Below are 19,467 nucleotides of genomic sequence, written 5' to 3'. Positions count from 1 at the left end.
AAAAAATTGTTTTGTCAATAAATAAAAATCAATACTTAATAACATACAATTGTTTTCCAAGATGAAATAGATTCAAAATATGAGTAATTTTAGATGCAAATACTACAATCACATAACAGAATGAATTCTACTAATCCCTCTACGTAATTCATCATGCAATAATTCATCTTTGATAGACATCAAATTAATATTTTAATTCATCAAGTTTCATATATATATATATATATATACTAAGATGAATCAAACAATGAATATTTATTCTGATAATTCAAACTTTAAATAACGTTAAACTATATGGCACAATCACAAGTCATGTATAATGGTGGCACCATGTTGGCTGAAACTTCACTATGAAGTATTAGAATGGCATGCAAGTTCCAAAACCTCCTTGATAGAAGAAAATAAACAAAGGGCTAAAAGCAGAGACGTGGTGTACTCAGACTAATCAAAATATTAGGAAGCGTAAACCAAAATAATATATTATAGCCAACAAAACAAATTAAACACATGAAGAAAATTATCATGTCGAAATCATAACGAAACAGAGGCCCAGCAAGTGTATAAAAGAGAACGCAATAAGATTTGGTCTCCATGACATACAATAACGCTAAACAAGGACAGAAGGTGGCTCTGATACCAATTGTGAGAATTAAAATAATATTAATTTAGAAAAAAGAATACCTCCTCCCATGATGTTCAAGTCTTTGAATCTTGTTCTTGAATGGTCAAATATTAAATGTATAAACAGAACCCACTCACTGAACACTTTTACAGAGCCATATGGGAAAAGTGGAAGGAACAGAGTTTCAAGCCTATTCTATTCACAAAACGACGTTTGTGTTTGATGCCTATCACAGGCATATATATAGATAGGCTTTGACCCATATCCAAGTGTAACTCCTTATAACTTCCCACCATTAGGAAAGTTGTAAGGTCCCATGAAACCATCATATGGGATAGTAAACAGACGTCAATTACCCATTAACCATTAAACTAATTAAATATATATAATAAATATATATATAATATAAATAAATAAATAAAACAAACATGTGGCATATGGGCCACTTTATGGATATTTTTTACATTGTGAGTTAGGTTTTTGAGAAAAAAGTGAGTTGGAGGGTGAGAGGAAGAAAAAGTGTAAAGAAAATGACTTGAAGTTGCTATTTAAAATCTGCTATCCCCAATAGGTTGCTCGAGCTCAAGTTCTATCGCTTGAGCATTAGGCACGAATAAGTGATCTCACTCGAGCGTAGCTTCTTTCGCTTGAGCGGAAAATAACACGTCCCAAAAGTTTTGCAGAGCTACAATGAAACTACTGGGAGCATGCAATCTACACTCGAGCAAGAAAAGCTTCGCTCGAGCGCATCGAAAAACTCAGGTGTCACAACTTACCCTCCTTAAAGAATTTCGCCCCCAAAATTTCAGTAATTCCTGCCAAAAGCAAATTAAACAACTCCCAAGAAAACCAATACCAATTCTATAATGCTCCCATTCATCACCATAGCTGTATAATATACAAAAATTTGGCTTTTCAATGATCAAAATTGACACATCTTACACAATTTCAATATAATACATTCACCAAAACTCATTCCCATTTAATTAGCCATAATACAAATATTAACATCACAAAAGTCAATAATATTACATATCTCTAAACAATTCTGGGTACTTTTCTCAAACTTCCACTTCCCTTTCCGAAGTAGCTTCTTCCACTCCATGGTGACGCCAAAGTACCTTAACTAGGGAGATGGTTTTGCCTCTTAGTACTTGCTCCCGGGTGTCTAAAATCCTTATGGGTCTTTCTTCATGAGTAACATTCTTATCTATTTTGATTTCGGCCCAATCAAATACATGTGAGGGATCGGGTTCATATTTGCGAAGCATGGAGACATGAAACACGTCATGAATTTCAGACATCTGTGGAGGAAGGGCAAGACGGTAAGCAACTTCTCCCACCCGTTCAATAACATCAAATGGGCCAATGTATCTAGGTGATAGTTTTCCACTTCGGCCAATCTCATCAAACCCTTCTTTGGTGATACTTTCAAAAATGCGTGGTCGCCCACTTCAAAGATTAATGCCCCTCCTTCGATCCGCGTAACTCTTTTGCCGACTTTGCGCCCTGATTAGTCTCTTTCGGATAACGACTACCTTTTCCGTAGTCTCACGAACTAAGTCCGGGGCAAGCATGGGTGAATCTCCTACCTCAATCCAACACACATGAGACCTACATGGACGCCCGTATAATGCCTCAAAAGGTGCCATCCCAATGCTAGCCTGAAAACTGTTGTTATAGGAAAACTCGGCTAATGGAAGATATTTCTCCCACGTCCCCTTGAAGTCTAGTGCACAGACCCTTAACATATCTTTTAAAATTTGGATGGTACATTCCGATTGGCCATCAGTTTGGGGGTGATAAGCGGTACTAAAGTTCAATTGAGTCCCCATGGCAGTTTGCAAGCTTTGCCATAATCGTACGGTGAAGCGAGGATCTCTATCCAAAACTGTACTTATGGGAACCCCATGAAGCCGAATAACCTCTTTAACATACAACTCTGCTAAGTAGTCAACGGAGTCACTCATACACATCGCAAGAAAATGTGCCGATTTAGTTAGTCGGTCCACTACCACCCAAATAGCATCATTACCCCTTTGAGTTCTAAGGAGGCCGGAGACAAAGTCCATGGTGATGTGTTCCTACTTCCATTTAGCTACCGGCATGGGTTGTAATAATCTGGCTGGTTTTTGGTGTTCCGCTTTGACTTATTGACACGTTAAGCATTTAGCCACAAATAGAGCTACATCCCTCTTCATACCCTTCCACCAAAATTGACGACACAAGTCTTGATACATCTTTGTACCTCTGGAATGAACGGTTAAACGGGAGTGGTGGAATTCTTGCAATACATCCTCTCTACAAGATTGTGGAACAAAAAGGCAATTTACATATCGAATGCCTGAATCGGAAAGCACCCTTAATCCCTTATCCCCTTGTCCTTGTGAGATCTTCTCTCTCATAATCCGCACTTCCAGATCATTCTATTGTGCTTCTAAAACTTGAGTGACTAACGATGGTTGAATTGAAATCGAAAACAACGTAGCTTGATTAGGCAATTCACCGAGTTGTACCTCGAATTCATTTAAATCCCCCAACATCTTCCATTCTCTCATGGCAAGGCTGGCAATCGTGCTCATAGATTTTCTACTTAAAGCATCTACGACAACATTCGCCTTTCCCGGATGGTAATGTAATTCAAAATCGTAGCCCTCCATATATTCCATGCATCTTCTCTGATGTAGGTTCAAATCTTTCTGCGAGAATAAGTACTTAAGGCTCTTATAATCAGAAAAATATATCAAATTTCTCTCCGTATAGGTAATGTCTCCAGGATGTTAAAGCAAAAATGACTGCAGCTAATTCAAGATCATGAGTAAGGTAGTTTCTCTCATGAGTTTTCAGTTGGTGAGAACCATACGCTACAACCTTGCCTTCCTGCATTAAGACACACCACAGCCCTTCTTTTGATGCATTACAACCTCTTCCTCTCTCAAGAATAATCAAAACCAGCGCGGTAGTTAATCTGGCCTTTAATTCTAGAAAAGATTTCTCACTGGCATCGTTCCATATAAATTTCACCCCATTCCCGGTTAGTTTGGTCAATGGTGCCGCTAAAGAGGAAAAATCCTTTACAAAACGCCTATAATACCCAGTAAGCCCCAAAAAACTACATATCTGAAACACATTTCTAGGTCATTCCCATTTCTGTATGGCTTCAATTTTCGATGCATCTACTGTCACTTCATCCTTTGAGACCACATGACCCAAAAACTTCACCTTTGAGAGCCAAAACTCACACTTCTTGTATTTAGCATAGAGTCGGTGTTCTCTAAGAAGTTGTAAGACGATTTGAAGGTGTTTCTCATGCTTCTCTTTGAAGGGCGAGTAAATAAGTATGTCATCAACAAAAACCACCACAAACTTATCAAAAAATTCTCGAAAAATTAGATTCATCAAGTCCATAAAAGTTGCAGGAGCATTGGTTAAGCCAAACGGCATTACTAGAAATTCATAGTGGCCATATTGGGTACAGAAGGCTATCTTGCGAATGTCCTCCTCATTCACTCACAACTGATGATAGCCCGATCTTAAGTCTATTTTCGAGAAACATCGAGAATCCTTAAGTTGGTCAAAAAGGTCATCTATCCAGGGTAAATGGTATTTGTTCTTAACTGTGGCTCTATTGAGTTTATGATAATCGATACATAACCGTAATGAACCATCTTTCTTCTTCGCAAATAGCGCCGGTGCTCCCCATGGCGAAGTACTAGGGCGTGTAAAACCTTTGTCTAACAATTCTTGCAACTACTCCTTTAAGACAAGTAACTTCGCCGGGGCAAATCTGTAGGGAGGCATAGAAATAGGTGTGGTCCTGGGCACTAAGTCGATGGAAAATTCTATCTCACAATGAGGTGGTAATGTCGTGAGGTCTTTAGGGAAGACATCGGGATACTCACAAACTACTTTAGGAAATATTCCTCGACTCCCATTATTCTCATCATCTATGACAAATTTTTCAACTGTCTCTAAAAATTTTTCAATGTTTCTAAAAATTAAAAATCAGTGACATTTTTTTGTGATGATTTTTTTTAAACTGTTGCTAAAATTTATAATTAATAATATTTTTTATGATAAAATTTTTAAACTTTCGTTGAAAATTAACTATTAATGATATTTTTTAATAATATTTGATAAAAAAATATTATTAATTTTTATAAAATTTATAGGCTTTGTTTGGCATATACTAAAATAATTAAAAAGTCAAAAAGTCACTATTCTATTTAAGTCACATCATCTTATTTAAGTCACATCACCTCTCTACAACATCACTTCAACCTCAACCTATATTTCATAAAAAATCAAAAAATACACTTATTTGGAACCTCGCAAACAACCTTTAAATATATAGGATTTATAGGTCTCCCGTGACATTTTGGATTTTAAAATGAGTATTCAAAAATCGGAAGCCAAATAGGTTTTGGATTTTGAAAAATTGATTAAAAAATTTAACCAAACGCAGTGTGTATATATTAAGGCGGTACAGCTTCGATATTTGTTGGGTGCAAAACAATCAGAAGAATTGGGGACTCATTAGGCGAACCTTAGAGTAGAGGGTTTCTCTTCACCAAGGTTGGGGTAGCAAAGTTTAGTTCGTTAGGTGAGAATATTGATGTTTGCGATGCCAAGTTTTCTTTCTCTTCACTAGGGTTGGGGTAGCAAAGTTTAGTTTAATTAAATAATTCATATAATTTCTTACTACCACAATCCATGTCAATTTAGCTCTTCTCCTTCCTCTAACATTTCTATTTACGACGATCATATTACTGCTATGTATGGATAGAGTTTTCCTTTATGTATGCTTATCTTGTGATGTTCGGGGATACACTTGTAATTTTACATATTAAGTAACATGTTTTTCTTACCAGAAAATAATCTATTTGTCTCTTATTTAACACATTTTTAAAAGTTATTGAAATCTCTCTCTCTCTCTCTCTCTCTCTCTCTCTCTCTCCCCCGTCTCTTTTTAATGAAGGTAATGTTTACTATAAGATCAAATGTTACTGAGAAATGTAAGTCTGTGGCCCTGTTTTCGGTTCCCAAAATCATATCCACTATGTATTCTCTTGTTCCTTGCTTATCTTTTTCTACATAACCGTCGAAATATCCACATAATTATTTTTATTTCCTATAAAATAAAATAGATATTTGTTGCATTAACTCATCCAGTTAATCCCAAAATTGTGTTTTTAATTTGTTCCTCCAAACCTATTTGGGATTCATAGGTGCTAATCACATTAATTATAATTTCTCCCATTACAAGTTTAATTAACACGATTATGTTCTGCCTCCAATTCTTGTAACTGTTACTACCTTATCTTTAGCAACAATTAATTGTACATCTTTCCTAGTTTTAATGTATTTTATATCAATATTTTCAATTGATAAGCGTAGTGTGGTCTATGCAAGTTATGGGAAATTAAGTTGGATGGTGCGTCTTTGTAGTCCCTACATTGTTGTTTTATGTCTTAAAACAATATTTGCTTACGTTCCCAGTTATCCCAATTTTTTTTACCCAATTGGTTTCCTATATATGCTTTGTCATTCGTGCTTTAGTAGTTCTTAGTTAAACAACTACCTACTGAACTAATACCTTGGAATTTTAATTTCTTCCTTCCTCGTTCATGGATGTGTTGGTATAACTATATGTTTTGTCAATAAAGGAATGTACATATATAGCTTCAAACCAACAAAATGGGTCCATCATGATTCAGACCAAGGGAATTGACTTTTTGAGAGTCCTTACTTCTTAGTAATGTAGATGCACCTAGACTCTTGTTTATAAATTATAATTATGGTGCATCTTTTTGTAAGCACCACTATGCCTTTTTTTCTTTTGTAGATTATCAAGTCTCATTCTTGTTCACCTGTATTTGATTACTCATTCTTAAACAGGGAAGCTGCTCTAATTGTGTCTAAACGAATGCTGGCAGATTATTATGTTAAAAGCAGTTCAGAAAAAGAAGACAGCAGAAAGGTATTTGCTCATTGTAGAATGCTGAATGTACTTGCCTGTACGAGAATTTGATCTTAACTCCCTCCCTCTTTTGCTGTCACTTTTTTAGGTGTTGACACTTGAACCATATGAGACCCATTTTGGAAAAAGCAATGTTAGGCAAACATTGGAGCTTGAAGGGAGTGGCCTAGCCACCAGAAAGGTTTCTTGGTTGTTTTATCCTTATTTGGGAAAGGTAGAAAACAACCTTTTGTTGGAGGTCTATAAATTATTTGTTTATTTTATCTGTGTTCTTGATTTTTTTAGCGACGTACTTTTTTTATTCATGGAGTTTTTGAATTTTTTAATTGCTACTAGAGCATTTTAGGAAGGACAAGCCTAATAAGAAATATAATCTTGACCAAGTGTTACTAGCACGTTTTGAAATATGGTACACTTTTGTTCCAAAGCAATTAATTATCTATCCAAAGTGATTCCAAAAATTTTTTCCTTTGTTTTTCTTAGGGGAAAAATTAAATATAATGAACTAAAATCTAAGGAGGACTGTAGTTTTGGAAGGACTAAATGGGAAAAAATGCTCATAATGCTTATGAAAATGTGCTTTTTCATGATCAATTGAAAAAAATGTACTATTTTTTTTATTGGATGTCTAATCTTTGAAAGTAAATTGCTCTAGGAGTACCTTAAATTTTAATATTGTAATTTATACAAGTCTACCCCTATCGTTTCACATTTTAGTGCATGTGGTGTTTTATGTTCTTGTTTTAGTTCCCATTCCATATTGCATAACGATCCAAGTAACATGGGTTGAGACAGAGAATGGAAAATTTGGTTTTGGTAGTAATGGAAATTTTTTGTTTGTTTTGAATTCTATTGTATTCAAGGAATATGAATCTTTTTCTTTTTTCTTTTTTTTTTTTCTTTAAATTTTATTTTGATGAGAAACTTTATGGTCTATTGATTGTGTGATTATGGGGCATATTATGAAACATTGATGAATAAGAAATTTATTTTCTGTTTAATGTATGATCGTGGAGCATATTATGGTTTTATTTCTTACTCTCTTTTTTCATCTTGACATTGCGAAATGCTAAATCATGATGTCCCTTGGCGTGTATGTATGTATTGTCATAAGGTGATTCAATTATTATTACTTTCACTGCAGCACAACCATCTTGGTTGATAATCACTTTTGATAACTAATTGCGCTTTGGAAAACGTTATTTGAACACTAGATTGATTATCAAGGCCAGCATAATTTTCATGATCCATTGTCAGAAATTGCCTTTGCAAAAGGGCAAATGGGCATAGTTTATTAAGCACACTAGCTTTAGCCAAAACATGTATTTTTGGGTGATTTGTGCTGCGTGTCCATTAAAAATCAACATAATAATAGTTAATTTGTACTAAAAGGATGCTAACTGATGTTGTGTCTTAGTTTGCCTTAAGTCCCTTTTGTCCAACACTAAAACCCTGCATTGGTAGGTGTGGAAATTGAAGTATAAAAATATGGAATGATATTACTTTTGATTTATCTAAAGATATATTTAACCCTTTTTTTTTTCGTTTTTACTTCACTTATTGTGCATTGCCCATCAATCCCTGAATTTTACCAAATTTATATTTTTAGGTAGTCCATGATGCCTCGTGGTCTGGGCCAATCAAAGAAGAACAATACATCAAGATTGGTAAGGCTATTGCGGTATTAGCGCATGGAACGATGTGTTATGTTATGTTCTGTTCCTTCAAGGTGCTAATCAAAGACAAGGATTACAATACTGTTGGCGAAAGTGTGTTTAAAAGTATTGTTAAGTTTGTCTTGAGTGTTTTTGATATGGTAAATTCTAAATTCCGCCTTAATGTGCCCGTGGCCAAATTTTCGTGGATATTGTTTTTGGTAGTAGTCTCACAGAGCTTTCATCAATTTTCTGTGGTTTAATATTTGCTTGAGTCTCGTGTAACTAAAAAAATTACATTAGATTTCTATTTTGTTGTGTTTGAACAACTCATGGATTTGATGGTGATTCATTATATGTTTGTCAAGTAAGATTTAGATGACTAGATCTAAATTTCACTAGGTGGATATGGCCGAGCTTGATGATGAACGAGTGCTGATAGGAATTCAGAGTGGATGAGTCATTTTAACTTGATGTGTGCCGAATGAAAATAGTGAAGTAGTTATATGTGATTCTCCATTGTGCTACTATGGTGGGTTAAGAATGGTTGTGTTGTGTCCATTGTCAATTGACTAACGCAAGGATTTTAAATATCAAATCATTTTTGCTCAAGTAGTGTTCATCTTATATATTGGTGTTCCTTTTGTTTTGATGGGTTAGGGACTATATGAATCATGGAACCCTCACAATTGCTTTAGTGTTCATCTTATCCTTTTTTTAATTTTATATTGCTCTACTTTTTAAAAGGCGAGTTTTGTAGTTTGAACTAGTTGACTGCTACTTGATTCTCACACAAGTGCTTCTTAGGTCAATAAATTATATTGGACTTGATCATTTCATGATGTGCGTCTTGTGTTGTTTTTATTTGAACTATTTTTCTGTTATCATTGTTGTTGTTTTTGTTATAATGGTGGTAGATTATAATATTATAGTATGAATGTCTTTGTTGCATGGGTTTTTATGGTTTGGAAGGTCTCTTTCATAGTGCACTTACATTGAATATATAAAATGATACACATTGGCGGTTGCCGGTATGTGATTTTGCTGTTGCAAATGTATCACTTTTGTCTTGTGTCATTATTGATGTATCTTCTTCTGATATATTTAATTAACATAATTTTTGTTTTTTTGCTATAGCTGTGGTGTTTCTCATAATATGTTTGAATTTACACAAGTGTTTATAGGGTGAATTGTTAAGGAATGTTGGTTCCATTGCTCTCATTTTCATTTACTTTTATATTCCAGGAAGATTTGGAGAGAATATTTGATTAGAGTGTGGTTGAGGATGAGTACTCAAAATTATGTGAAATTCTTGACTCTGTAAGAATTTTTATATAAAAGAAATTTTTTTCTTTTCTGGTTGTTTACCTGTTCTCTTTTTCTCATATGTGAAAACACCTTTTTCCATGTGCAGTGTAAATGTGATCCTCTTGTAGCTATTGCTGAGGGGAAGGTGAAAGTTGATCAATTTTCCACGCTAAGGGAACATGATCTTTGTGACACTATACGGGTAAGAATCTTTCTTTTTCATTCCTAGCAATTGCTTTGGCTTTAATAATTGTTGGAATGTATCAGGGACGGATCTACAGTAGGACCAAGGGTAAGAATCTTTCTTCCCCCGGATTTTTGATAATTCTGTTAGTACCCTAACATATATAAATTATATATATCCTTCATAAAATTGTAATAGTGCCCTCCTTAAAATGGTGATGATGTCCCTTCTATTAAGTATTTTCTTTCTAATTACAAAGATTCTACTAGCATGAGTCCTTCTACCATACACTCCACAAAAGGGTATACCATATACAAGTTATGATATTTCGTGGTGTTAATACCATAAAGTGTTAGAACTAAATCATTTTTTATTACAACTAAAAGGACCATAATAAATAATAACCAAACACCACATCTTCGGTCATAACCTAAAAATAATCCCAATAGGTCATAACTAACATCACAATGAGTCATAACCAAAATAACAGTCGCAAGAAATTATAACTAAGTTATAACCAATACTACAATGAGTCATAATTAATACCATAATGTGTCATAACCAAAGACTATAAAGATCATAACTACGACATGCAATACACACTTTTTTACGATTAGTTTTTATAGAATTTTCCTAATAAATATATCATTTGTATGTCGACTTATTTTCTTTTATAATTTTCCAATCTACTTGTAATAGTTATTCTCCAATATTTTTATAAAATTTAACCTTAAATCCCTTAATTTGAAATTCATATTTATCCAAATGGACTTATAATAATTAAGTTTAGAAATATTTCATTGTTGTTTATTATGAAAAAAAAAAAATCAATATTGTCTTTATGCAGCAACATAAATGTAGTGCCGAAAGAAAGGTGAAAGCTGATCAATTTTCCAAATTGCGGGAACATGATATTTATGATGACAGAACACAGGTAAGAATCTTTCTTCCTCATTCCTAGCAATTGCTCTGGCTTTAATAATTATTGTTAGTTTGTATGTTTCTCATTTAAATATTTGTCTTTATGCAGCTATATCCATGTAGTGCCAAAAAAGAAGTCAAGGTAATTTTTTATTTTATTTTGTTTTCTAGGTTGTGAAATAAATGCATTCTTGAATGTTCATTGTGGTAATTCATTTTGGTTATGTTGGTTGATTGGCTTCTAAGATATTTTTGAAGTGTGATAGTTGTCAAGCCAATTTTTAATGCATTGTTTGGATTTAATATTTTATAGTATCTCCCTGACCCTATGGAAACTAGATAAGCATACCATCAATTTATTATAAATTTTCTTGAGGTTTGTTTCGACGGCATTTAGATACTATCAAATTGGGAATTTGGTCTCAGGTAGCATTTGGTATCAAAGCTAGGTCAAGTATCTAGTAATTTTGCTTCACCAGCAGGCGACAGCCTTGCCTTGGCTGCCCTCCGGATCTCAACCCATTCCATTGCCATATTTTCTTTCAGTATCACTTCGTGGTGATCTTTTCCTTTATCCACTAGTTTATTCCTATCTCAAATATCTCTATCATATTTTTTTTTTACTCGCAATCCATTTTTTGGTGTGTTTCTATTTCACTTTGTCTTTCCCTCTATTTCAACCTCAAATAAGTTTCCATCTTCAAACCTATTTGAGTTTGAGGGGTATTATACCTATATCGTGGTGAGCATGGTGATATACCATGTGAACCACCTAAGGCGCCCCATCTGACGCACAATCCAAGTCACCCCCTCTGGCACACAACCCAAGTTGCCCTCTTGGTGCACCACCTAAGCCGCTTCTTGGTGTATTTTCTAATAAGCCGCCCCTTGGCACACACAGTCATCTATTGCCATCATCGTTTAGAACCACATCATAAGTTACGTATGTATCATACTTGCTGGTTCAACATCCAGTTAGTCTCTACAACGGTCCGACATAACCTCTTAAACTGTCCCGACATTGATTCCGGTCAGTTCCTACAATGGTCCGGCATGACCTCTTTAAACTGTCCCAACCAGTGTTTTAAAAAGCGCGCCTAGGTGCTAAGCGAGGCGAGGCGCAACGTTAGCGCTCGAAGTAGACGAAGCGAGGCGCATTGCAAAAAGCGCACGTAAAGCGCTGAGGCACGCACCTTTCACCTAGGCTAGGGCTGACCTGTTTTGTGTTTGTGTACTAGCCACATAGGATTAAAACTCTTATACAATACAAATCTGTTGGTGAGCTTCTTCGAATCGATTGATCTGAGCTTCGAAATCGACTGATCTGAGCTTCTTCAGGTTCGTCTCTGCTTCTTCTCTTCTCTCTCCGCTTCTTCTCTTCTGCCTCGTCTTCTCTTCTCCTCTCTTCGTTTCTCTTCTCTTCTCTTCTTTCGTCGTCTTCTCTCTCGCTTCTGTCTGGCTCACGATCGCGATCTCTCTCGCCGTTCGCGATCTCTCTCTCTCTCTCGCTTCTGTCTTTTGATTCATATATATATATATATATATAATACATTATATTATACCTATTATATAATATATAATATACTTATATATAATATATAATTGATTCATATATATATATAATATTATATAATACGTATAATATCTATTATATAATATATAATATCTAATATGCTTATATAATATATAAAATATAATATATACTTATAGTGATAAAAAAAAATAAACATGTATGTAAAATAAAATAAAAAAAATTAATTAAAACACATTATGTAAAAAATATAATAAATAAATAAAATAATATATATTAAAAAAATTAATTATATTTTTTCTTCTTCTCTAATCTTCTTATTAAAAAAATTAATAATATACATATTAAATACTTTCTATGTTGAAAATTGTGTTATATTAATATTTTGCTTAACTTTCATAACTTACGTCTCGCTTTGGTGAGGCGCACGCCTTGCCTCGCGCCTCGGCGCTTAGGCTCCAGGTGACCTTGGCGCCTCGATGCGCCTAGAGCTTTTTAAAACACTGGTCCCAACATTGATTTTGGTCAGCTTCTTCTAGGGCAGTTCTTCTTCTTTTTTTCCCCTTTTTAGGGAGTGGTGTTGATGTATTAAGCACTTTTTGACTTTTTTTTTTTATTTAGTGGACTACCAGATTTGTTCGGTAGCATTTATTTGGACTAGCTGTTGAGTTTTTTCCGGTTTCTTCCAGTCATCCATTGGCAAGCTGCAATTGTTGAATATCTTCACATTAGCTTGAGGGGGAGTGTTGAATATAGAAATTAGAGTACATAGAATCTTTTTATTTTTAGTATTATGTGGGTGTTTGGGAAGTGGCTATCTTTTAGGCTTTTTGGCTTTTTGACTATTTTAGTATGCTATTTTAGTTTTTGTGTTTAGGAAGATAAATTGAATTTTTTGTTTGATTGTTGTATTGAAAAATGTGGTTGAAATGATATTGAGATAAAAAAAATAATTAAATTATTCCCAAAAAGTTGTGCCTGACGTGATGATTGATTTGTTGGGATATGAAATGACTAAATTGCCCCTATGTGTTGAATGCTAAGTTGGTGCGTTAGTCAAAAATTAAAAGGGCAAAAATGTAATTTCAAATCTGCCCTGTACAGTCATGAATTTGTCCGCATCAGTTTTTGATTAAAAAAGAAAAAACTCAGCTACGGTACAACTTTTTGGCTATTTGAATGAGGCTAAAATAGCCTCTCAATCTCCTTCCCAAAACCTGCCTATGTATATAATCTGTGATTGTGTCAATCATTAATTTAATATTGTTTCTTATATATATCTTTTCTTAAATTGTGTCATGAATCTATTATATATACATGGCATTTACCTTATTGATGGGAAAAGCCAAATAATTCTTTTCATTCTTTTGTATGCACTAATGAGCTGAGAATTCAGGTTGAAGTTGGAAATTGTTCCTAACCACCCTTGCTTCCACTGCCACCATTCCTTACTCCACCTTCCTTAACGTCTATTGCCCTATCTCTCTTTCTGTTCTTTAACCTCCAATCCCTCCCCTATCTCGATCTCGATCTCGATGTGGTTGCAGGTCTTTATGTTAAGAGTTACTTGCTGATCTCACTGTTCGTCACTGCAAGTTAAAGACAGAGATGAGGATGGAGGTTATGGGCAGTGTGCGGTGTTAATGGTGATTGGCTGTAGATCTGGTGGTGTTGGCCTTGGTTTCGATGTTGTTGGTGGTTGGGGACAGAAGGGAGAGATTGAGGTTGGGGCGGTGGAGGGTTCAGATGCTAAGGGGGAGATGGTGGGAGGCTATTTAGTGGGGAGCTGTGGGTTTGGAAGGTTGGGTGGGCTGGGGTTGGGTTTCGGGTTTGAGGTTTTGGATCTAACTTGTGTATTTGTGGGCCCACGAATTTCCGCCTGAATTTGGAAGGAAGTTAGCTTCAGGAGTAAATTGGGAAAATTTTGAAACGTGAAGGGCCGAAGTGAAAAAAAAAACCATAGGGCCGGCCAAAGTGGGAAAACGGTCAAACTTAAGGGGGCAAAGTTTAATTTACCAATTTAGAAGTACGGATAGCAACAACAGTTAGCTTTGGGGCTGATTTTAATGGGGTGTTATAGCTGAAATTGCAATAAGAGTAGGGGACAGGTAGGGTTTGTTTAGGGTAATAAATGGTAAGAGTATAAGCATGAAAAGATGAGATTTTTTGGGGCTGTTTTAGGGCTGTGAACAGGTACCCATAAAACAGTATTTGGGCTGTTGAAGTGCAGAAAATAAATGAGAGAAAGAAGGAGAAGAAGGTAGTTCCTAGGAATCACTCATTGAGGCCTTAGGCATCACACTTAAGGTTTGATTGCATTACACAATTCATAAGAAAGCTCCAAAGTTGTTAAAATCCTCTAAGGCCCAATTAGGTTAGACAGAGAATACATGAAAGTCAAAGAAAAAAGAGAAAAATAATTTTTTGTGTTTCTTTAGATAAAGAGTTCTCGAAAGTAATGGAAACTAAAGTTTCCTGTACAACTCAAATTCGCTTGTTAGTTAAGCTTACAATTTTTTTTGCAAAATATACATTTTCCCACAAAACTTGACGAAGAGTATTTTGTTTCCCTCTTTGTCCATACTTCTCTTAACAACCCCCTGTTATGCGGTGATTACATTTGTTTCCATCCTTTTCTTGCAAATTTTTTTTTTTATCTATTCAAATGCATGCAAGAAAATAAATTTTCATTTTTTTCCCTCTCTTTCACTTCAATTTTTACCATTTTCATTTTCTATCATTCGTTTCTTTCTAAACAAAAACGGAGCCTAAAATATCAATTCCATTGAATCAAAAGCATTACATGACTTAATATAAAATTCAAAGATTTCCTAGACCAACTAGAACAAAAAAAGTAAACGAGTAAAACGTTGACTTTCAAAACCTATCTAAGATCAAATAAGAAACATAACTAAAAATTAATTTATTAACTTGACCCACTTGACGACCCATGGGCGACCCCTACAGCCCATGATAGCAAATATGAAAATTGCCAAAATACCCATGACCTAAAAACTCTAAAAAAACAGAAAATAAGACTTTAATAAAAAAAACTTGAATCCATGGCAATTTCCAAATATTGCCACTTCTTAAACTCTTTTTTGCTCTTCTTGTGGATTGCATCAGCTAACTTCCTAAGAATCGGGACTGAAATTGGGATTTATTTCACCCTTTTGTGGACAAAGATATTTTTTTTTGGCTGTTGTCTTTCCTTCGTTGTAAGTACCTTGGTAGTCATGACTGCCTGTATGACTTTCTTTATTTGTTTTTCCTATTTTTCTTCATTTGTCTATTTATTTTTCAGATATAAATTGTTTTAGGAAGTTCAATTTTTTGTTCATACTTTTTGTTATAGGTTCTTCGTCCATGGGTTTTTCCTATTTTTGGTCCCGAGGTATTATTTTCTCCAGTGTATATATGATAATCTTGTCCAATTATTCTAGACAGGATTATTTCACAAGGTTATATTAACTTATTTCCAAACATAATTTACTGAATCTTGCTATGTTGATTATTAATTTTATGGATGTAGTGGAATGATATTAGCCCAAACGAAGTAGCAATTGCATTAGAGATGCTTAGGAATTATGAGCCTCTGAAGGTATGAACTTGGCAGTTTTTGTGTTCTTGACTTCTTTGTTGAACTCTTAGAAATTTGTCACTATTGTTTGTCCTCTTTTTAGAGTAATTTTTCTTAACATTCAAAAGAGTTATGCTAAATTAACATCATAATTAGTACTTCAAGTTCTATTCTATAAAATCTGGTGCTGCTGTCCAAATCTTCTGCTGACATGAGTTGCAGCTTCAGCATCGTGTGTTCTAAACACTCATTGTTTGTTAATTTAGTAGTTGGAGCACATTTTTCTGTTTCGCTTTGGTTTCTTTACCAGTTTTTTTTTTTTTTTGGTAAGGTTCTATATTATTTTTACTTTCTTAAAATTTAAGTGATCAATCTTAATCATAAGTCTGATATGTTGTCCATTGAGAAGCAAGAAGATTGTAAAATGCAGCTTACCTTGGAGTTGACAACTGAGAAAAGTTATCGTATTCTTGATTCTTTGGTTTTAGAGGCTTTGGGGGGCGTTGACATTCAATTGCTACGTAATTGTTTACCTAATACAGCAGATGATGTGTTTCTCGCTGAGGATGTTACTTTTGCATGCTCAGTTTTAGCTGATGGCTTATTCATTGGGCTCTATGAATTGGCTGCTATGAAAGCATCTGCAGTATCACCCTCTCTCTGCTCTTTCCGCCCACCCCCTTTCACTTAATTTGTCTTGTGTGTGTGGAAATGTTACAACTTTATGTAAATGGATGAATCAAAGTGCTTGTTTTATGCATTTTTCTCTCTTTATACTCTTTTTTTTTTTTGGTGGTTTTCTGTTCCATATTTGAAATGGCCTTTCTTGAGTTCCTAAGTTGCACATACACTATTAAGATTTTGGCATGTTCATGTTGGACACTTCTTGACATGTGTATAACACACATCCTAACTTTTGCTATTATTATTTTTAAAATTGTTTGTATAACTGGACTAACTTTGCACAGTTGGGGTTATACATGTTTTTTGCTTACGCAAGCATGAAATTCTGAATTTTAGGAACAATTTTTGAAAATTTATTTAGATGTTTGACTTCTAAAATTGATGTTGGACTTCTTGTTCTCACTTCTTTTCTCATTTATAGAATGTGTGAAATGATTTCTTATACTAAAATAAAATAAAATTTTATTTTTAAAGTAAAAATGAATAGAGTTGTTATTTGGGTAAATTATATTGATTTTCCCTGAGTAATGATGCAGTTTGAGGAACTTTTATCGACCTCCCGTATGGTAATGATAGTTGTAATTGTTTTAATGAAGGTGATGGAATTTCTGTATTACCTTTAGGTACTTTGCGTTTAAATGCGGACACAGACATAGCGTGCACACGACGATATATTATATTTTATTTACTACGTAAATTAATTCTACATCCACAAACAAGTAATTCGATATTTTACAAACAATCGGAAGTGTCCTTGATGTGGCCCCGACGTGTCCCTTGAAAAAAATTAATTAAATAAACCTGCACACCGGATGGCGTGTCCCTATGTTCAATACCTCTATGACACTTGTTTTGAAGTGTCAGTGCTTAATAGATTGTCACACATTAATATCCAAACATCTACCAAAACTGCTAAAACAAGTTATATTCCCTTACCAAAATATAATTCAATGGCTAAGAATAAAACATTCGAAATTCTATGGCTACTAAAGGTTGCATTTGGGTTTATAGTGGGTTCCTTCATGTCCACATGCTGACATGAATTATTGTATGGATCCTGCTCAGTTTACGCGTGTTCAACCCTAAATCAACCAATTTAATATTCGTGTTGTCGTGTCATGTAATGTTTAATGTTTGTGTTTGTGTCAAATAAATGACCAACCCTAACTCTCTAATTCTGTGTAAATTTTGAGTTGTGTTAACGGGTTGGATGTCAAACTCTCACCCCTACCAGCAAGGGAACAAAAGGAAAAATAGAATACAAATTCCTAAATATAGTTACTGTTGAATTAATCTTCAGTTTATGCTTCAACAAAATTTGTTCCCGTCCCCTATCACTAGCTCCACAAGCTAGTTCTTGTTGTTTCATAGGTTTTCCTAATTTTATGTGTTCTATGCCCTGCATGTTCAAGTGGTTCATATATTTTTGTGGTGTACTTTTGATTTTTCATTTTTCCTGCCTTCATTTCGGCTGTTTTCAGTTACTGTAGTGCATCCTGGGTGGGTGTTCTGTTGGTCTCACCGAATTCCTTAGCTTCTTGCATTAGGGGTGTAAATGGATTAGTTTGGTTCGATTTTGGGGAAAACCAGGAACTGCACACCAATCTGGGAGCAATAAACTGCATGTCTAAATGATTTAATACGTTTATAAAAAATAAAAATAAATTGGACCTGGACAGGGGACTGGTTTTTGAAAGAAAAAGAAGCAGTTCAGACTGATTTGCGGATTAGTCAGTTTTTGTTTGACAGCCCTATCTTGCAATGTTTGGTCATGTAATTTTTGTTGGTAAGAATGTGTACATGAAATTGGTAATTGGATCATGGTGCCTTGAATCCCATTCGCAATGCTCTCTCTATGGTTTCTATTTTATGTCTCCTTTCATGATGTCGTTTGTTTTGTTTTGTGTTTTTTGTTTTTTTATTTTTTGTTTTTTAACAGTTGCTGTACTTCCAGGAAGCTGTAATTTTTCCTTTATCAGATGGTCGCTTTGGACCTTTTACAGATGAGTTCATTGAAGTGATTAAAATTGCTGACCATGAGAGAAGAATGCAAGGTGATCGTTTCATCAGTGTAAAGCATCTTTTGTTTGGCCTTTCACTTTCAAGTGTTCATAGATGTGTTGAGATGATGCTCCATGGTAGAATGCTAGATTATGTAGGTCAATTAGCTTCGAAGCTCTCATCGTTTAGCATTTACAAGTTATCGCGTGATGCAGCTACCATTCTTGGTTAGATTTCTATTTTTGTAATGACCTCAACATCCTATTGAATTTACTCATTATAAATTTATATTGCCGCTGGATATTATGAATCTTTTTATTTTAAAATGGAGGTAAGTTGGGCTGTTCTGGAAATAGTTAAGGCATTAAATTGCTAGTTCAGCCTTAATGTTGCTTTGGGTTCGGTTGAGGAAACTGGATTTGTCCAATTGGTGGATGCAGTAGGTTTATGCATATTCATGTTCCCCCCTCACACCTGAGCATATATTTCGCAGGTGATAAGAATGTTGAACTTGAGCACTTGGTTCTGGCAATTTTCTATGGAAAGCAAAAAAATGATCGTACAGGGATGGTAAGGTCTATGGCCATGTTTGTTTGGGCGGACTGGATTAGCATTCCCATGACTAATAGTCCTAAGATTACGAATTCGTTGGATTATATATCCTATCTTAACTAATAATCAAGTTTAAAATAATTATTCCCTACTTCAATTGTTTAACCAAACATTGGATTAATAATTTTATTGGACTATTAGTCCAATCCCAAGCTCATGTCCACCCAAACAAACATGGCCTATATGTATTTGGGTATCCTTTTTGTTAGGTCTTCCCATCTTCATTGTTATGGATAACTGACCAAAACGGGTCCACTGGAACACAAATTTTGGTTAGCTATCCGTGTTACTTTTTTCCAGCATATTTTGCTTGGCAACATGGGGTCTTGAGCTTGCTATTATGTCAATTACGAGTGACTTTTCCATAATTATTATTTTATTTCTCTTAA

At 34.6% G+C, this 19,467-nt stretch overlaps 2 protein-coding genes across 2 annotated transcripts in view; both read left to right on the top strand.

Annotated features, from left to right (window-relative positions):
- LOC114322278 (uncharacterized) overlaps nt 1–19,467 on the top strand; it is a 29,228-nt gene that overhangs the window by 8,939 nt on the left and 822 nt on the right. The window contains exons 4-9 of the mRNA XM_082906484.1: nt 6,521–6,602; nt 6,691–6,816; nt 15,557–15,595; nt 15,734–15,802; nt 18,405–18,693; nt 18,960–19,036. Coding sequence (XP_082762610.1) covers nt 6,521–6,602; nt 6,691–6,816; nt 15,557–15,595; nt 15,734–15,802; nt 18,405–18,693; nt 18,960–19,036 — 682 coding nt within the window. The remainder of the gene's footprint in view (nt 1–6,520; nt 6,603–6,690; nt 6,817–15,556; nt 15,596–15,733; nt 15,803–18,404; nt 18,694–18,959; nt 19,037–19,467) is intronic.
- LOC114322277 (uncharacterized) overlaps nt 8,250–19,467 on the top strand; it is a 62,778-nt gene continuing 51,560 nt past the window's right edge. Inside the window, exon 1 of the mRNA XM_082906485.1 lies at nt 8,250–8,269. The gene's annotated coding sequence lies outside the window, so the exon portion shown is untranslated. The remainder of the gene's footprint in view (nt 8,270–19,467) is intronic.

The sequence above is a fragment of the Camellia sinensis genome, chromosome 14 (genome assembly GCF_055761805.1).
Source record: "Camellia sinensis isolate YWXY chromosome 14, ASM5576180v1, whole genome shotgun sequence".
Taxonomy (NCBI): domain Eukaryota; kingdom Viridiplantae; phylum Streptophyta; class Magnoliopsida; order Ericales; family Theaceae; genus Camellia; species Camellia sinensis.
Note: the sequence above shows the minus strand (reverse complement) of the source record. Positions and strands in the feature narration are given on the sequence as shown.